The sequence below is a fragment of the Nomascus leucogenys genome, chromosome 3 (genome assembly GCF_006542625.1).
Source record: "Nomascus leucogenys isolate Asia chromosome 3, Asia_NLE_v1, whole genome shotgun sequence".
Classification (NCBI taxonomy): Eukaryota; Metazoa; Chordata; class Mammalia; order Primates; family Hylobatidae; genus Nomascus; species Nomascus leucogenys.
The window spans coordinates 45,674,016-45,695,516 of record NC_044383.1 but is presented as its reverse complement, the minus strand read 5'-3'; the positions used below and the strand labels follow the sequence as shown (position 1 = coordinate 45,695,516).

The 21,501-nt window shown below is 34.9% G+C and overlaps 1 protein-coding gene across 1 annotated transcript in view; it reads left to right on the top strand.

The window, feature by feature from the left end:
* PTEN (phosphatase and tensin homolog) overlaps positions 1-11,311 on the top strand; it is a 107,213-nt gene extending 95,902 nt beyond the window's left edge. Inside the window, exons 7-9 of the mRNA XM_003255173.4 lie at positions 8-174; positions 3,035-3,259; positions 7,662-11,311. Coding sequence (XP_003255221.1) covers positions 8-174; positions 3,035-3,259; positions 7,662-7,847 — 578 coding nt within the window. The 3' untranslated portion in view covers positions 7,848-11,311. The remainder of the gene's footprint in view (positions 1-7; positions 175-3,034; positions 3,260-7,661) is intronic.
* The last annotated feature ends 10,190 nt before the right edge of the window (positions 11,312-21,501 follow it).

The window sequence follows — 21,501 nt, the reverse complement described above, 5'->3', positions numbered from 1 at the left end:
CATGCAGATCCTCAGTTTGTGGTCTGCCAGCTAAAGGTGAAGATATATTCCTCCAATTCAGGACCCACACGACGGGAAGACAAGTTCATGTACTTTGAGTTCCCTCAGCCGTTACCTGTGTGTGGTGATATCAAAGTAGAGTTCTTCCACAAACAGAACAAGATGCTAAAAAAGGTTTGTACTTTACTTTCATTGGGAGAACTATCCAAAATAAGGACAGGTTAAAAGCTATATTTTATTTTATGACATGTAAGGAACTATAATTTCTTTTCTATTAGATCTGCAGGTGTTTTGCTTACTCTGGCATTGGTGAGACATTATAAGGGTAAATAATCCTGTTTGAAGGAAAAGGCCTTATGGCATTGTAACATGAGAGGAATTTTTCTTAACAAGGATGGTTAACTGAGAAGAAATTAGCATGGGACCAGTATTTTAAAAATTTTGGTCTATAGGTAGAAATGAGATCTGTTCTGTGGTCTTATGTAGTGACACAAACCACTTTTTCTCCATTTTGGCTTATGTTTCTTTTTCTTTCCTTTTTTTTTTTTCCTTTTTGTTAGAGACAGGGTCTTATTCTGTTGCCCAGGCTGAGTAGCTAAGACTATAAGTATGTGCCACCACACCCAGCTAATTTTTTTTATTTTTATTTTTGTAGGGACAGAGTCTCACTATGTTGCCCAGACTGGTCTCAAACTCCTGGGCACAAGCAATCCTCATGCTTTGGCATCCCAAAGTGTTGGAATTATAGGTGTGAGCCATCATGCCTGGCCTTACGTTTCTTAAGACGATTATTTTCTATTTAGCTTCTGTGGATTTACGGATTAGTTTTTTAACTAGGAGAGAAAACAGTATGAAGAGGAAGTAATAAAGAATGAAAACATGGTATTTCAATATGCAGGTTTAGAAAGTTAATGAAGTTTGAATTTGATTGATCTGTATTTAGAGAAGGCAACAACTTATTTTAAAACCAACTATTGGCCCTGTGTGGTGGCTCATGCCTGTAATTCCAGCACTTTGGGAGGCTGAGGCCGGGCAGATCACCTGAGGTCAGGAGTTCGAGACCAGCCTGGCCAACATGGTTAAACCCCATCTCTACTAAAAATACAGAAAAATTAGCCAGGTGGGATGGCAGGTGCCTGTTATCCCAGCTACTTGGGAGGCTTGAGGCAGGATAATTGCTTGAACCCGAGAGGCGGAGATTGCAGTGAGCCAAGAATGCACCATTGCACTCCAGCCTGGGCAACGAGAGTGAAACTCCATCTCAAAAAAAAAGAAAAAAAAAAAAAAACCAACTATCTTCATTTAAAATATTAAATGTGAATATTTAAAGTGAGACCAAGCTGCAGCATATTTAGATAGTAATGAAGAAAAGGACTAACTTTGTAGTGTTGCTGCCTTGTTAAACATACTAGATAGCATATTGCCAATCTTTAAACATTCTCAATAATAGGATTTATATAGTTTTTCTGATATTTAGCTTTTCTTTTGAAAGAAAATAAGAGGAAGTTTCATTTACTGCAAAATTTTAAATGCTGCTTTGACGTATCAGTGGAGATATAATTTTCCTTTATCCAGAATCCAAGTAGCTGGAAAAAAAAAAATCAAAATATGCTGAACTTTTTTTTTTAACCGGAAACCCATTTCCTATCGTCTGTACAAATAAAAGTTAAATATATCTCAATAACTTTGAAAAATTATTTTTTGATAATCCAGGAAGTATTAGCAACTGTTTTAAAATTAAGATAACTAGTTCATTTTGCTTTCAAAAATAGGCTTCTACATCATCATCTCTGCATACCTTTAGGAATTTACTAATTCTTATTTCCCATCATCTGTACTTTAACACATGCAAAATTGAAGGTTAGATTAAATATTTATGATTTATTTGTTTATCCTTGACTACATAAATTTCCATTTTATTGATTTTCCCTGCTTTAAGAATATGCTGTGATTAAAACAGACAAAAAGTTTTAGCATAATCCATATATATATAGAATTCACCTTTTGTTATTTAAATATTATTGGCTTATTTTCTTCTAATTCTAAGTAAAATGCAATTACTGGCTAAAATAATTGAAATAAGCAAAAAAAAAATTTTTAAAGACTTACATACAAGATTACTTTGCCAGGTAGTGTTAAAAGATGCAATGACATTTAAGATGTAACATCCTTAAAGATCTTATTTTCTAGGGGATAAAAAACTTGAAGATAAATTAGAATAAAAGATTTAAATGGCATTTTAAGGCACCAGATAGGATGTCACAAGGCTGTACATCATTAATTGCCAAATGATTTATACAGGCCAGATTTCTGTGTTGGTCAATAGAGGTTTAAAGTGATGAACTTCTGTTGTGGTTTTTTATTAAGAAGGTATTATCTTATTAGTAAGAAGTGATTTTTTTTTTTTTAAGAACAAGCATTTTATAACATCAAAAGAAATCAGTAGTACTCTTTCCTACCCCTTCATGTTTATTCTGAAAGTATTCAAGCATTATATTGTCATGTAAGAAACTGGAGCTTCTCACGTTTGTATTGCTGTAGAAGTAAACATGTATTTGCCATGTGTCATCAGGGAAGTTGCACTCACCTTCCAAGAACTTTTGTTAAAGTAAATCTTGGAATAGGTAGCTCATTTGAAGTGTAGAAAACATTAAATCCATATCTGAATTTTGTTTATATGTATGTACACATAAACTAAAAACATATTTAAAGCTAGTATTAGACTAGAAAAGAGGTTTTTTTACTTAAAATTTCAAGGCAAAAGTAGTTTATCTTAGATCTTGTGAGATTTTGTTTTTGGTTTAAAATTTGAGTGAGGAAAAATCATGTGAATGAAAATGCAACAGATAACTCAGATTGCCTTATAATAGTCTTTGTGTTTACCTTTATTCAGAATATCAAATGATAGTTTATTTTGTTGACTTTTTGGCAAATGTTTAACATAGGTGACAGATTTTCTTTTTTTAAAAAATAAAACATCATTAATTAAAATAAATATGTCATTTCATTTCTTTTTCTTTTTTTTTTTTTTTAGGACAAAATGTTTCACTTTTGGGTAAATACATTCTTCATACCAGGACCAGAGGAAACCTCAGAAAAAGTAGAAAATGGAAGTCTATGTGATCAAGAAATTGATAGCATTTGCAGTATAGAGCGTGCAGATAATGACAAGGAATATCTAGTACTTACTTTAACAAAAAATGATCTTGACAAAGCAAATAAAGACAAAGCCAACCGATACTTTTCTCCAAATTTTAAGGTCAGTTAAATTAAATATTTTGTGGGGGTTGGTGACTTGTATGTGTGTGATGTGTGTTTAATCCTAGGAGTACAGCTGATGAAGAACTTGCTTGACAAGTTTTTAACTTATGTATTATTTCGAAGCAGTGTTTACATAGCAGTAACATGAAAGTTTCTAATAAAATACCCAATGTACACAGAGTCAAAAAAGCTGCATTTTTCCCTTTCCCAATTCTTTGTTGTTTGCTGAAATCGGGGGCAAAGGTGCGGGAGGGGGCTAAATGACTGGGATATGAAGTAGGAATGGGAGAGGAAAGAAATGGATAGGAACTCAGTCATTTGGGAATGATTCATATGGAATGTTTTTATTGCTTCCACTTCTGTCTCCCTTCCAATTTATTCTCAACCCCTCAGAGTGATCTTAAAAATAGACTTGATTGTGTCACTTCTGTTTACACTTTATAAAGACCTTGTGGTTTTTTTTTTTACCGTGACCTACAAGGACCAGCATAATTTAGCACAGGCCTACCTCCTACATCAGCACTAGTCACCTTCTCTCCTTGCTTCTTGAGATTCAGTCATACTGGTCTCTCTTCAGTTCTTCAAAATGCTAAGCTTCTGCCTCTAGTCTTTCTAGTTATCTTCCTTCTCCCTGTACCTTTTCATCTCAGCCTTTTCCCCCGACCTTCACATAGCTATCTTCATATTTCCAGCCTTAGCTTCAATCTCATATTCTCTGAAGGCCTCTGATTGTCCACCCCTGTTATTCTTTTTTTAAAAATCCTATTTCCTTATATTGTATCTTAGAATTATTTGGTTTGTTTCATTTTTGTCTGTATGTGATACATGTGTTTATACATAGGTATATATATCTACTTATAGACAAGAATTCTTCAGTTGAAAAAAATCTGATTTGTAAACATTCCCAAATGGTTGTTTACCATTTTTTTCTTCCCCCTTCCTATTTCTTATTCTACCTGATTTTCCCCTGTTCATTCACCACACTCTTTTCTGTCTCTTTTTTACTCTCTCTTAATTTTTCATTCCATTTTTATAACATGTAACAAATCTAACTGTAGCTTCTGAGTATTAAGAATATTGCTAGTAGGCCGGGCATGGTGGCTCACGCTTGTAATCCCAGCACTTTGAGAGGCTGAGGCGGGCGGATCACGAGGTCAGGAGATCGAGACCACGGTGAAACCCCGTCTCTACTAAAAATACAAAAAATTAGCCGGGCGTGGTGGTGGGTGCCTGTAGTCCCAGCTACTCAGAGAGGCTGAGGCAGGAGAATGGCGTGAACCCGGGAGGCGGAGCTTGCAGTGAGCCAAGATTGCGCCACTGCACTCCAGCCTGGGCGACAGAGCGAGACTCCGTCTCAAAAAAAAAAAAAGAATATTGCTAGTAGTACTTCACCTGTAATTCCAGCACTTTGGGAGGCTAAGGCAGGCAGATCACTTGAGGCCAGGAGTTTAAGACCAGCCAGGCCAATATGGCGAAACCCTATCTGCACTAAAAATAAAAATTAGCTGGGCATGGTGTCGCACACCTGTAATCCCAGCTACTTGAGAGGCTGAGGCACAAGGATTGCCTGAGCCTGTGAGGTGGAGGTTGCAGTGAGCTGAGATCACACCAGTGCATGTGCACTTCAGCCTGAGTGACAGAGCAAGACTCTGTCTAAAAATATATATATATACACACACACACACACACACACACACACTATTACTACCAATATACATACATACATACATACTTGGGCCCCTGCATGTTTTAAGTGAAAATAGATATAATATTAAATGTCTTTAGCTCTTACATTTTTTTAAGTGTTCAGAAGTTTCCCTTTAAAAAAAGTTTTAATATGTAATAATTGTACATATTTATGGGATACAGAGTGATATTTTCATGTATGCAGTGTGTGATGATCAAATCAGGATAATTAGCATATGGATCACCTCAAACATTTGTCATTTCTTTGTGTTGGGAACATTCAAAATTCTGTCTTCTAGCTATTTGAAAATATACAGTAAATTATTGTTGACTAGTTACAGTTCTATTGAATACTATAATTTATTCCCCGTCTGTAATTTATCTTTTAACCAACATCTCCCTATCCTCCCCTCCCCCTCCCTTTGCCAGCCTCTAATAACCACACTCCTATGAGCTCAACTTTTTTAGCTTCCATATATGAGTGAGAACGTACAGTATTTATCTTTCTGTACCTGACTTATTTTACTTAACATCATGTCCTTTGGGCTAGACATTCTCTTTAGAATCCACAGGTTTCCTTTCTTTTCTCTAAATCTGCGTTTTGCTCAGCCATTAACTTTTAAAATGTCTTTTTCCCTCTAGTTTTATTGTTTTCTATTTTAGTATTGCAAGACGTTTTATATTTGAGATTACAAATAAAAACTCTGTTATTAGTAAACAAATACAATGTCATATAGTAGTAAGTGCTATAAAAAATAGACAGGATAGAGAGTAATCTTGGTTTGTATGTTTCTTATTTTTTAGCTAAGATGATTAGAGAAGGCCCAACCAAGCAGATAACATTTAAGCAGAGGCCTAAATCATATAAATGAGTTATACAAATATCTGGGAAAAGAGGGAAGAGTAGAGATGCAAAAGCCCTTAGACAAGAGAATGAGCTTGGTATATTTAAGAGTGGATAAGTCATTTTGACTGAAACAGAGTGGACAAGAAAACTAGTCCAAGTGTAAATATACTAGTGTGTGTTCAGCATAGGAAGGATGTAATCTGAATTTTGTGTTTAATATTCCCTCTGTTCATGCTTTCAAAATATAGATGAGTGAGGAAAGTAGGGAGAAGGGGTAATGATGGAAGCTGAGAGATCAGTTAAGAGGCACTTGAATAGTTTAGTAAAGATAAGAGAAGATGTTTGCTTCTTGTTGCCCCTCACTGCTTAGAATAGTGGCAGTGAAGGGTAACAGAAGCTGTCAGATTAACTTAAAGAGTTTACTGATGCAGTGGATGTTGGTTGTAAGAGAAGAAGAATTGATAATGACTCTTGGATAATAGGGGATGGAGGGGCTGTCAATATAATATAATGAGGAAGGGATTTGAAGTCATTTCTGATTTAAATCTCACATCCACTACCTACTTTTAATAGATACGTAGCCTTTAACAAGTTCCCTAACCTTTCTGGGCCTTAGCTACCTCCCCTTGGAAATGGAAATACCTAACATGTAAGGTTGTTTTGACAGTTAATTTTCACTAGGCATGTAAAGGCCCTTGGCTGTCTGTTATAGACCACTGTATTATGTTAATGTCCCTCTCCTTCCTCCCTTTAGGTAAAGTTTTTAGGGCTAATAAATCCCAAATATCAATGTTGATCAGTAGTTTGTGTTTGTGTAGTGTTGTTTATATCAAAAACTACATTGAAGCCGGGCACAGTGGTTCACGCCTGAAACCCAACACTTTGGGAGGCCAAGGTGGGCAGATCACCTGAACTAAGGAGTTTGAGACCAGCCTGGGCAACATGGTGAAATCCCGTCTCTACAAAAAATATAAAAGCTAGCTGGGTGTGGTGGCATGCACCTGTAGTCCCAGCTACTTGGGAGGCTGAGGTTGATCCTGGGAGTTTAAGCCTGCAGTGAGCTGTGAAGATGCCACTGCACTCTAGTCTGGGTGACAGAACAAGACCCTGTCTCAAACAAAAAACAAAAAAAACACACACAAAGAAATACATTGATTTTCACATAGGTAGTAAGAGAAACATTCTTTTTGAACTCAGCCATTTGTGAATTGAATTTTATAATTCAAAGGCTATATTATGTAAACTATTGACTTTCAATCTGCATTTATTTTGTATAATTATTTAGTTAATATTTGCCGCTTATATTCCTTAAAAAATAAAATTGAGGTTGGGTGTATTGGCTCATGCCTGTAATCCCAGCACTTTGGGAGGCTGAGGCAGGCAGATTGCCTGAGCTCAGGAGTTTGAGATCAGCCTGGGCAACATGATGAAACCCCATTTCTACTAAAATACAAAAAATTAGCTGGGCATGGTGGTGCACACCTGTAGCCCTAGCAGTTCGTGAGGCTAAGGCATGAGAATTGCTTGAACCCGGGAGGCAGAGGTTGCAGTGAGCCAAGATCATGCCACTGCACTCCAGCTTGGCAACAGAGCAAGACTGTCTCCAGAAATAAAAATAAATAAATTGTATTAACATCCTGATAGTTTATCTGTTCAGTACCTAGCAAGAAAGAAAATGTTGAACATCTTAATAAGAAGAGGGTCATTTAAAAGGCCTCTTAGAGATCATGTTTGTTACAGTGCTTAAAAATTAGTATGTTCATCTGCAAAATGGAATAAAAAAATTAATCTGTTAAAAGTATATTTCACTAAATAGTTTAAGATGAGTCATATTTGTGGGTTTTCATTTTAAATTTTCTTTCTCTAGGTGAAGCTGTACTTCACAAAAACAGTAGAGGAGCCGTCAAATCCAGAGGCTAGCAGTTCAACTTCTGTAACACCAGATGTTAGTGACAATGAACCTGATCATTATAGATATTCTGACACCACTGACTCTGATCCAGAGAATGAACCTTTTGATGAAGATCAGCATACACAAATTACAAAAGTCTGAATTTTTTTTTATCAAGAGGGATAAAACACCATGAAAACAAACTTGAATAAACTGAAAATGGACCTTTTTTTTTTTTAATGGCAATAGGACATTGTGTCAGATTACCAGTTATAGGAACAATTCTCTTTTCCTGACCAATCTTGTTTTACCCTATACATCCACAGGGTTTTGACACTTGTTGTCCAGTTGAAAAAAGGTTGTGTAGCTGTGTCATGTATATACCTTTTTGTGTCAAAAGGACATTTAAAATTCAATTAGGATTAATAAAGATGGCACTTTCCCATTTTATTCCAGTTTTATAAAAAGTGGAGACAGACTGATGTGTATACGTAGGAATTTCTTCCTTTTGTGTTCTGTCACCAACTGAAGTGGCTAAAGAGCTTTGTGATATACTGGTTCACATCCTACCCCTTTGCACTTGTGGCAACAGATAAGTTTGCAGTTGGCTAAGAGAAGTTTCCGAAGGGTTTTGCTACATTCTAATGCATGTATTCGGGTTAGGGGAATGGAGGGAATGCTCAGAAAGGAAATAATTTTATGCTGGACTCTGGACCATATACCATCTCCAGCTATTTACACACACCTTTCTTTAGCATGCTACAGTTATTAATCTGGACATTCGAGGAATTGGCCGCTGTCACTGCTTGTTGTTTGCGCATTTTTTTTTTTAAAGCATATTGGTGCTAGAAAAGGCAGCTAAAGGAAGTGAATCTGTATTGGGGTACAGGAATGAACCTTCTGCAACATCTTAAGATCCACAAATGAAGGGATATAAAAATAATGTCATAGGTAAGAAACACAGCAACAATGACTTAACCATATAAATGTGGAGGCTATCAACAAAGAATGGGCTTGAAACATTATAAAAATTGACAATGATTTATTAAATATGTTTTCTCAATTGTAACGACTTCTCCATCTCCTGTGTAATCAAGGCCAGTGCTAAAAGTCAGATGCTATTAGTACCTACATCAGTCAACAACTTACACTTATTTTACTAGTTTTCAATCATATACCTGCTGTGGATGCTTCATGTGCTGCCTGCAAGCTTCTTTTTTCTCATTAAATATAAAATATTTTGTAATGCTGCACAGAAATTTTCAATTTGAGATTCTACAGTAAGCGTTTTTTTCTTTGAAGATTTATGATGCACTTATTCAATAGCTGTCAGCCGTTCCACCCTTTTGACCTTACACATTCTATTACAATGAGTTTTGCAGTTTTGCACATTTTTTAAATGTCATTAACTGTTAGGGAATTTTACTTGAATACTGAATACATATAATGTTTATATTAAAAAGGACATTTGTGTTAAAAAGGAAATTAGAGTTGCAGTAAACTTTCAATGCTGCACACACAAAAAAGACATTTGATTTTTCAGTAGAAATTGTCCTACATGTGCTTTATTGATTTGCTATTGAAAGAATAGGGTTTTGTTTTGTTTTGTTTTGTTTTTTTTAATGTGCAGTGTTGAATCATTTCTTCATAGTGCTCCCCCGAGTTGGGACTAGGGCTTCAATTTCACTTCTTAAAAAAAATCATTATATATTTGATATGCCCAGACTGCATATGATTTTAAGCGGAGTACAACTACTATTGTAAAGCTAATGTGAAGATACTATTAAAAAGGATTTTTTTTCCAGAAATTTGGTGTCTTCAAATTATACCTTCACCTTGACATTTGAATATCCAGCCATTATATTTCTTAATGATATAAAATTCCATTTTCAATAACTTATTGGTGCTGAAATTGTTCACTAGCTGTGGTCTGACCTAGTTAATTTACAAATTCAGATTGAATAGGACCTACTAGAGCAGCATTTATAGAGTTTGATGGCAGATAGATTAGGCAGAACTTCATCTAAAATATTCTTAGTAAATAATGTTGACATGTTTTACATACCTTGTCAGTTTCATTCAACAATTTTTAAATTTTTAACAAAGCTCTTAGGATTTACACATTTATATTTAAACATTGATATATAGAGTATTGATTGATTGCTCATAAGTTAAATTGGTAAAGTTAGAGACAATTATTCCTAACACCTCACCATTGAAATTTATATGCCACCTTGTCTTTCATAAAAGCTGAAAATTGTTACCTAAAATGAGAATCAACTTCATGTTTTGAAGATAGTTATAAATATTGTTCTTTGTTACAATTTTGGGCACCGCATACTAAAACGTAACTTTTATTGTTCCAATATGTAACATGGAGGGCCAGGTCATAAATAATGACATTATAATGGGCTTTTGCACTGTTATTATTTTTCCTTTGGAATGTGAAGGTCTGAATGAGGGTTTTGATTTTGAATGTTTCAATGTTTTTGAGAAGCCTTGCTTACATTTTATGGTGTAGTCATTGGAAATGGAAAAATGGCATTATATATATTATATATATAAATATATATTATACATACTCTCCTTACTTTATTTCAGTTACCATCCCCATAGAATTTGACAAGAATTGCTATGACTGAAAGGTTTTCGAGTCCTAATTAAAACTTTATTTATGGCAGTATTCATAATTAGCCTGAAATGCATTCTGTAGGTAATCTCTGAGTTTCTGGAATGTTTTCTTAGACTTTTTGGATGTGCAGCAGCTTACATGTCTGAAGTTACTTGAAGGCATCACTTTTAAGAAAGCTTACAGTTGGGCCCTGTACCATCCCAAGTCCTTTGTAGCTCCTCTTGAACATGTTTGCCATACTTTTAAAAGGGTAGTTGAATAAATAGCGTCACCATTCTTTGCTGTGGCACAGGCTATAAACTTAAGTGGAGTTTACCGGCAGCATCAAATGTTTCAGCTTTAAAAAATAAAAGTAGGGTACAAGTTTAATGTTTAGTTCTAGAAATTTTGTGCAATATGTTCATAACGATGGCTGTGGTTGCCACAAAGTGCCTCGTTTACCTTTAAATACTGTTAATGTGTCATGCATGCAGATGGAAGGGGTGGAACTGTGCACTAAAGTGGGGGCTTTAACTGTAGTGTTTGGCAGAGTTGCCTTCTACCTGCCAGTTCAAAAGTTCAAGTTCAACCTGTTTTCATATAGAATATATATACTAAAAAATTTCAGTCTGTTAAACAGCCTTACTCTGATTCAGCCTCTTCAGATACTCTTGTGCTGTGCAGCAGTGGCTCTGTGTGTAAATGCTATGCACTGAGGATACACAAAAATACCAATATGATGTGTACAGGATAATGCCTCATCCCAATCAGATGTCCATTTGTTATTGTGTTTGTTAACAACCCTTTATCTCTTAGTGTTATAAACTCCACTTAAAACTGATTAAAGTCTCATTCTTGTCATTGTGTGGGTGTTTTATTAAATGAGAGTTTATAATTCAAATTGCTTAAATCCATTGAAGTTTTAATTAATGGGCAGCCAAATGTGAATAAAAAGTTTTCAGTTTTTTTTTTTCCTGCTGTCCTTCAAAGCCTACTGTTTAAAAAAAAAAAAAAAGGGATGGCCTGGGAGTAGAGTATCTGTCTACTCATGTTTAATTAAGAAAAAACACTTATTTTTAGGGCTTTAATCATCACTTCATAAATTGTATAAGCACATTAAATAGCATTCTAGTCCTGAAAAAGTTCAAGATTCTTGGAAAATTGTGCATATTTTTATTATGACAGATGTTTGAAGATAATCCCCAGAATGGATTTGATACTTTAGATTTCAATTTTGTGGCTTTTCTCTATTATTCTGTACTCTGCCATCAGCATATGGAAAGCTTCATTTACTCATCATGACTTGTGCCATATAAAAATTGATATTTCGGAATAGTCTAAAGGACTTTTTGTACTTGAATTTAATCATGTTGTTTCTAATATTCTTAAAAGCTTGAAGACTAAAGCATATCCTTTCAACAAAGCATAGTAAGGTAATAAGAAAGTGTAGTTTGTACAAGTGTTTAAAAAATAAAGTAGACAATATTACAGTGGGACTTATTATTTCAAGTTTACATTTTCTCCATGTAATTTTTTTAAAAGTAAATGAAAAAATGTGCAATAATGTAAAATATGAAGTGTATGTGTACACACATTTTATTTTTCGGTATCTTGGGTATACATACGGTTGAAAACTATACTGGAGTCTAAAAGTATTCTAATTTATAAGGATATTTTGGTGATATTTGAAAAATAGAAATGTGCTAGTTTTGTTTTTATATCATGTCCTTAGTACGTTGTAATATGAGCTGGCTTGGTTCAGTAAATGCCATCACCATTTCCATTGAGAATTTAAAACTCACCAGTGTTTAATATGCAGGCTTCCAAAGGCTTATGAAAAAAATCAAGACCCTTAAATCTAGTTAATTTGCTGCTAACATGAAACTCTTTTGGTTCTTTTATTTTTGCCAGATAATTAGACACACATCTAAAGCTTAGTCTTAAATGGCTTAAGTGTAGCTGTTGATTAGTGCTGTTGCTAGTTCAGAAAGAAATGTTTGTGAATGGAAACAAGAATATTCAGTCTAAGCTGTTGTAAGGACAGTACCTGAAAACCAGGAAACAGGATAATGGAAAAAATCTTTTAAAGATGAAATGTTGGAGCCAACTTTCTTATAGAATTAATTGTATGTGGCTATAGAAAGCCTAATGATTGTTGCTTATTTTTGAGAGCAAATTATTCTTTTATGACCATAATCTTGCTATTTTTCCATCTCCCAAAAGATCTTCCAATATGTATATCGTAATGTGGGTAGCCAGTCAGACAAATTCATATTGGTTGGTAGCTTTAAAAAGTTTGTAATGTGAAGACAGGAAAGGACAAAATAGTTTGCTTTGGTGGTAGTACTCTGGTTGTTGAGCTAGGTATTTTGATACTACTTCCCCATCACAACAATAAAATAATCACTCATAATCCTGTCACCTAGAGACATAGCCATTATTAATATGTTAGTGACTATACAATCATGTTTTCTTCTGTATATCCATGTATATTCTTTAAAAAATGAAATTTATACTGTACCTGATCTCAAAGCTTTTTAGCTTAGTATATCTGTCATGAATTTGTAGGATGTTCCATCGCATCAGAAAACGGACAGTGATTTGATTACTTTCTAATGCCACAGATGCGGATTACATGTAGTTATTGAGAATCCTTTCGAATTCAGTGGCTTCATCATGAATGTCTAAATATTGTTGACATTAGGATGATACGTGTAAATTAAAGTTACATTTGTTTAGCATAGACAAGCTTAACATTGTAGATGTTTCTCTTCAAAAATCATCTTAAACATTTGCATTTGGAATTGTGTTAAATAGAATGTGTGAAACACTGTTATTAGTAAACATCATCACCTTTCTACTTCCTTATAGTTTGAACTTTTCAGTTTTTATAGTTCCCAAACAATTGCTCAATTTAGAGCAAATTAATTTATCACCTGCCAAAAAACGGCTGCTGTTGGCTTATCAGTTTTCTTTAAATTCAAATGCTCATGTGACTTTCATCACATCAAAAAATATTTCATTAGTCGTTCACCTTTAGCTCTGAAAATTACTGTGTTTAGTAATTATAGTGGGCTTATAAAAACATGCAAGTCTTTTTGATAGTTACTTGAGAATTTTGGTGAAAAATATTTAGCTGAGGGCAGTATATAACTTATAAACCAATATATTGATATTTTTAAAACATTTTTACATATAAGTAAACTGCCATCTTTGAGCATAACTACATTTAAAAATAAAGCTGCATATTTTTAAATCAAGTGTTTAACAAGAATTTATATTTTTTATTTTTTAAAATTAAAAATAATTTATATTTCCTCTGTTGCATGTGGATTCTCATCTGTCCTTATAATGGTTAGAGATTTTATTTGTGTGGAATGAAGCGAGGCTTGTAGTCATGGTTCTAGTGTTTCGGTTTGCCAAGTCTGTTTACTGCAGTGAAATTCATCAAATGTTTCAGTATGGTTTTCTGTAGCCTATCATTTATTGGCTATTTTTTTATGTACACCTTTAGGATTTTCTGCCTACTCTATCCAGTTGTCCAAATGATATCCTACATTTTACAAATGCCCTTTCAGTTTCTATTTTCTTTTTCCATTAAATTGCCCTCATGTTCTAATGTGCAGTTTGTAAGTGTGTGTGTGTGTGTGTGTGTGTGCACGTGTGAATTTGATTTTCAAGAGTGCTAGACTTCCAATTTGAGAGATTAAATAATTTAATTCAGGCAAACATTTTTCATTGGAATTTCACAGTTCATTGTAATGAAAATGTTAATCCTGAATGACCTTTGACATACAGTAATGAATCTTGGATATTAATGAATTTGTTAGTAGCATCTTGATGTGTGTTTTAATGAGTTATTTTCAAAGTTGTGCATTAAACCAAAGTTGGCATACTGGAAGTGTTTATATCAAGTTCCATTTGGCTACTGATGGACAAAAAATAGAAATGCCTTCCTATGGAGAGTTATTTTTCCTTTAAAAATTAAAAAGGTTAAATATTTTGACTATTCGGTTTTAAACTTTTTATTCAACAAATATCAAGTCCCTGCTGTATATATGGGTTTGGAATACAATAGTGATCAAGACACACACTCTATCCCTGCCCTTGAAGAGTTTACACTCCAGTAGAGAAAACAGAATTTACATTAACAATTATAAATTGTGATACATGCTGTGGAAAGTGAGGTGCATGTGATAATGGTTATCAAACATTATGCTCCCCAGAATTTCCATCCCCTTGCAGTTGAGGCCTATGTAACTAGTTTATTCTAATGTAATACAGAAAGTGTGACACTCCACTTTCTGTGGCAATGAAAAAAATTTACCATCCAGTTTATCTCTTCCCCTACTGCTGTGATTAAGGATTTTGCATGTTCTAGATAGTGCAGCTCTGTCAGCCTGGGTCTTGAGTGATACTGGAGCAGAACTCCCTCAAATTCTTCCTTCCGCCATGCTAAACTTGTTAGATATTAGCATGAATAAGAAATAAACCATTTAGACTGATATTTTGGGACAATTTTTTATCACAGTGTAAGTTATATCCTGTCTGTGCATTGGAAACATCAGGGAAGGGTTTCTTGAGCTACAAGAGGGAGTTAAGAATGAAGCAAAATGAAATATGGCATCTTTAAATGACATGATGCAATAAACTCTAAATTGCAAGTTATTCAATAGTTACTGAGCACCAGATATGTGTCAGACACTGTTCTAGATGCTTGGGATACAAGTGGGTGAACAGCAGCACCTTGCCTTCATGGAGCTTACATTCTAGCAAGGGAAAATGGTCAACATACTATATGTAAGGTAATGCGTGCTACAGCAGAAATTAAAGTTAGGTAAGGGAGCTCAGAATTGCTGGGTGGAGAGATTTCAGTGTTGAATGGGGTAGTCCAGAACAGGCCTCACTGGGAAGGTAAGATTTGAAGATTGCTGAAATAGTGGCATTAGGATTTTCCTTCATTCTTTCAACCAGCGAGGTACACTCAGAACCCTCTATACAATTTTATTCTCACTTTATACAACTCTGTACACTAGTTCTGAGTTTTTAAGATTATTATTGGCATATCTAGGGAGAATTTTTAGGAATACCACCCAAAATAGTCGCAATGTTCTAAAACCATTTTGTTTTCTAAATTGGTTTGGCAAACTCTATACAACAGTCTGTTCCTTTTCATTCTCCAAGTTGAGTTTTTTAATTTTTTTCTTATACTCTGTGCATTTTGACAATATTTACCACTTTTCAGAAGACATTAAGGTTCTGTTATGGCCTTAAAACATTTCTGTAAAGCTGAAAGGAAATATTTATGATTTATTGATGGGAAACAGTTACAAATTTTGAGTTACTTGAAAAACAGAAGGGATGAGATTTATGGCCTAGTGTTGTGTTTTCATTCTTAACCCATAAGCAAAAATCTCTGGAAAAGTACCAATATCTAGTAAAAGAAATATTTTTTCACAAAAAATATTTTCTATTTTTTCCTCACCTCTTACCTCATCTCACCTCAAAGTTCAAGAAGCTTAAATTTGTGATCAAAGGAAAATAGTATAATTGAATATTTGATACTATAGAAATTTGCAACTATATAAGGGCATTATTAACGTTTTGCTAGTGATCAGTTTCCTATTAGGGCAGCCACATAAAATTAGGCTTGACACTTTAAAAGAAAATGTTGACTCTTAACTTTTCCTCCTTTAATGCTTAATTTTAAAATAGATTTAAGCAACTTTAAAGACATTTTCCTGAGCAACTGCATTTTGTTTTCATTCTGAATTTAATGAGACTTTTTTTCTTTAACATTTTAGTTTGCTTTAGAAAGGATTTAAGGCAGCTGAATGTGTTTCCCAGTGTGAGAAAAATTGTCATGTAAATTTAGAAAAAAGTATTGTAAATGTCCCTTGATTTTGGCTTAAGAGTTAGAATTTACTTAGAATGTTTTCTGACCCAACCTCATTGGAATTTGAAAGTACATTCCAATAGTATTGTGAGCTGCTCCTTTAAACATTGATAAGTAGGCTTCAAACTTAATTTTCAAGGAAATAAGCCATGCTTTTACTGTAGGGTTTATTAATCTGAAATACCTGAGAGTGAAAATGGTTATATGTTCCTATCTAATAATATAAACAGTTAAATGTGACCTGTAAATATTGTGAAATTTAGCAAAAATATAACCTGTAAAAATAATCTCTAGTAAGCTAATGTTCTCCCAGTAATAAAACTTAACTAAAGTAGCCCAATTAACTGACATTAGAATAGATCGTGATATGTGAGAGAACTATTAGTGAATTACAGTCATGTTTATATTTCTCTTTTCAATTATAATCATGTCTTTGAAATGAGATCTCATTTTCCAGTCCTTATTACCTATAAGGAAGAGAAATGTATGTAAATTTCACAAATGCATACGAAAATTACCAAACTTCTTAAGTGTTATTGGGTATTTCTGCAGAGATATCATTAACAGGACAGCCCAACATTTTACATGGTTATCTTTAACAATGGAAGTACAGTGGTTGTTTAATTAATTAGCTAATACTTCATTTACTGTGTATAGTCATCATAATTCATATGAATAATATGTAGGTCTTTTAGGATTATTAGTACTGTATATTAAATAAATGCTTGAAAGGGAAAATACCTTTTAGTGTTTGGTAAAAGAGTAGGCATAAGGTAAATTTTCCCTTCTGTTAACAGAACTATTCAATGTGTTTAGCTGTCCTTGGAGAAGACTGAGCCATTGATGCTGTAAAAATCCAATAGGGTTAAAACAAAAATATCACTTTGAACATGATTTACTTGGCTAGGAGATACTTGAAAGCTTTAAACAACTCAAATCTTTCTCTAGAAAATTAAACACAGTTCTATCTCAGAAAACTTGAAGACATTGACAATTCATAGGAATTCTGTGATAAGTCAGCTCACCTACCTAAAGACCAAGGTGAAGACGCACAGCAAGAAAGGAAGCTGAAGTAAGGAGAGAAAAGAAAGCAGAAGGAAAAGCATGGTAAGAGCCCAAATTAACTCTGACTGCTGGGGGCTGCTACAGGGGATGGGAAGAGAATAACATTGTTCTGAGCCCACAGTGTGTGCCATGCTGCAGCAGTTAGTTCACAGGCTTGACCCATCCTTCAATGATTTTATCTCATTTTATGCACAAAGACTGAAAGGGAACTTAAATCATCCAGGTGTCTCTCACAACTAGTAAATAGAGAAGTGGATATGAACCCACAGCAGTCTTATTTCTACCATATTATGCATACTACCCCTTAAACAGAATCAAGTTTACAAAGCAAACAAAAAAGGCTGGCCAGGTTTGGTGTCTCACACCTGTAATCACAGCACTTTGGGAGGCTGAGACAGGAGGATTGCTTGAGCCGAGAAGTTCGAGACTAGCCTGAGAAACACAGCAAGACCTTGTCTCTGCAAAAAAATTAAAAAATTATCCAGGCATGGTGGTACATGCATATAGTCCCAGCTATTTGGGAGACCGAGCTGGGAGGATTGTTTGAGCCCGGGAGGTTGAGGCTACAGTGAGCCATGATCTGTGCCTTGCACTCCAGCCTGGGCGACAGGGTGAGACCTTGTCTCTTGAAAACAAGTCTAAAAACAACTCACAGGTAACGGAGTCATGACAAAAAATTTTTTTTGTTTGTTTACTGACACAAGAAAAGCAAGCTAACACAAGGCATAAATACTGCAAAATGAACAGCAAAGAAGATAAATATTTAACAGTTGTTCAAGCTACAAATGAGAAAATTATGTATCTTGCAACATTCTTGACAGGTAAGATGGTAAGATGTTGGTATATATTTTTATATCAAAACCCAGAATTAGAGTTCTTTGATTTGCTAGTTTGGTATAAAATCCATTAAATAAATTTGTGCTTTATTTTTGCTTGAACTAGAATGCCCAGACTGTTTAAAATGATTGGTTCTCAGTTAAATAGGCCAACTGGGCACCTAACAAGTATTTGTTGCATGCCTGCTGTGTCAAGTTGGAATACCATAGTGGAGAAGTGAGAAAAGGCCATAGATTTTACATTTTAGAGTGGGGAAACAGATTTTATACAGAGAGATGAGCAAGCATGATGGCTTGATGTAGGAACAAACTTGATCACTTAGGAAAGCATAAGAAGAGAAAGGCTAGAGCAGAGTAAGTGATGGGAGATTGATGTAAGATAAATTTTGGAGAAGTAGGCAGGAGAACTGGTTTCAGCCAAGGTGGAATAAAACCACTAAATTCTGTCCCCTACTGATGACAACCATCAATAAACTTTTTCTACACTGTTTTTTTCAAACTCATTAGTTTATCTTATTCTTTGAATAGATCTTTTATCCCAGCCTGATTTTGTGACATCATCGATGAGTCATTTGGAAAATACAGGTTCACTGAGTTTTGTAGATTTTCCAATGTTGACACATTTCATTATGCAATGCAGAAAAATCACATTTAAAAAAATATCACAAGACTTTTTTAGAGCTGACCAGAATAGTCTTTAAGTATTTGGAGGAAGGCAGATTATGAAAGAGAGTCAAAACTTGGAAAAGCAACCTATATTAGGGATGTTTCTTTTCTTCTATTGTCTTAACAGCTTCGCCCCAAGGGTGGGCCCCACTTGTGGAGCTGCACAGCCTCGGTGACTTGAGCAGCTCACACTGAGAGAAATCAAGCTTTTTGGCCACAGGAACCAGAAAAAGAGTCTCCTGTGGGCCAGTGGCCATGGAGTATGAGGGTGGGGGGAGGGTTGGGGAAATCCTGAAGACGAGAGAGCTGGAAAAGGGAATCCTCTAATTCTGAGTTTGAGCTTCTACAAGTCCTGGGCCCACTCCTGAGCCTGCATGCACAGGACAGACCAAAGAAGCATAGCAAAGGCTTTGAAAATGAAACAGATTGGAATTATCACTCATAAATGATGAGACAAAACTTGCAGCCTGAGCCTAATCGAGTGGATTGCCTGAATCAACTGATCAATCAATCATCAATCAAACATTTTCAGAAAATTTTAACAGGACCCAGAGTCTATGCAACACAGTATCCAACATTACTTAACTAGGAAGAACTGGAAAAACGTGACAAAATCCCAGGGAAAAAGTCAATCAAGAGATGGTAACCACAAAATAACCCAGATGTTGGAATTATCAGATGTAAAAACAGCTATTGTAATTATGTTTCATGAGATAAAGATAAACACACTTGGAACGAATGGAAAGGCAGAAGTTCTCAGCAAGGACACAAATTATAAAAGGAACCACATGGAAATTTTACAACTAAAAGGTACAATATCTGAAATAACACACTAGATGGGCAATAGAAGAATGGAAATGACAGAAGAGTCAGCAAACTTGAAGATAACTTTATAAATATCCAATCCTAATCATGGCTTTAGAGTCTTAAAGGTGGATGAAGCTTTGAAAAGTGAAACATATCTGATTGTAATAAGCCTCAGGGAGCCTGAATAAAATACTAATCCAAGTGTATTTACGTGGCTCCCACAGATACATTTGAAGAAGTTCCTGTTGTTTGTCAATTACATTAAGTAAAGGAATTAGCATTATCACAGGTCCAAACATGGTGATTATGAGAATTTGCTATTATGGTGTTACACAGGATTAATGTGTCAAAACAACCCAAGGTGATATATGCACTGACGAAGTTTTCTGGTTGGGTCCATTAAGTGTATACCTGCAGTAAAAAGCAATTTAAAACTTAGCAAAGTCATCACTAGATCACTGACAAACTCATCCTTAGAGACAGTGCATGGTAATTGCTTCGTTCACCTGCTCATATTAACACTTTGATTCAGCCTAACTCTTTTGATTCAGCCTTTGCAACAGCACTTTTTCCAAACGTGATGTTCTTACAGAGATGTCATACAAAAATTGACCTATCATGTAGGCACAATGCATGCTTTTCAATATTACAGCAGAAAAAAAAATGTGATGTTTAATGCTGCTAGTGCCTAGGAATCTGGTATGAGAAAACATTAAGGTGAGTTTGGAGAAAAACTGAGCTGGTATTATGTTTGGAGAAATGACTTCCTGATTCAGAAAGAGAATTTCAAGACTTTAGAATGCCTCCCATTGTTATATTAGAATCATATTACTCGTAAAAGGTAGTATAAATTTTTGTAATAGTGATAATTCTGGGTTTAATAGTTTAACAAGTGTTGACATTTAATTCCCATAACATAGGAAGTACAATTATATCCATCTTATACACAAGGAGCTATGGTACAGAAAGGTTCAATAACTTGTTGAATATAGCAGATCTAGTAAATGGCAAAGTCAGGATTTAAATCTAGGTCAATTTGATTGCCAAGCCTGGGCCATTTACTACTGTGTTATATATGTTACTTCCTATAAAAACTTAGTAAGAAGGTCTTTCATTTTCAAACCGAAATGGACAGAACACTGGTGTAAGCAGTGTTCTGAAGCTTTTGGTCTCAGGATTCCTTTATGCTCTTAAAACTTACTGAGGATCTCAAAGGGCTTTTGTTATTGATATTTACTACATAAGAAATGAAAAGTGAGACATCATCTGATAATTAAAAAAAGCTAATCATATGATAATATAAATAACATTGTAGTGAAAATAAGCATATATTCTAAAACAAAAATGTTAGTGATGAGGTTGTGTTTTGTTTTTTACATTTTTTTGATTTTTTTTTTTTTTTTTTTGAGACTAAGTCTCTGTCGCCAGGCTGGAGCAGTGGTGCGATCTCGGTTCACTGCAACCTCCACCTCCTGGGTTCAAGTGATTCTCCTGCCTCAGACTCCCGAGTAGCTGGGATTACAGGCATGTGCCACCATGTCCAGCTAATTTTTGTAGTTTTTAGTAGAGACAAGGTTTCACCATGTTGATCAGGCTGGTCTCAAACTCCTGACAGGTGATCCACCCGCCTCGGCCTCCCGAAGCGCTGGGATCACAGGTGTGAGCCACCACCCCCAGCAGACATATTTCATTATACAATGCAAAAAAAGTCACGTTTTAAAAATATCACCACCGAGCTCACCAGGATAGTCTTTACATATTCGGAAGCTGTTAAGTTCATGGTAGCAGGTATAAGATTTTAAAAATACTAATTTTTGCTTAAAGGCTTGAATTTGATCACTTATAACCCACAGGGGGCATGGGCCACGCTATGAGGATCACTGGTGTTAGAGGTTTGGTTGGAGAGATGCAAGTAAGAGAACATTTCCCTAACAG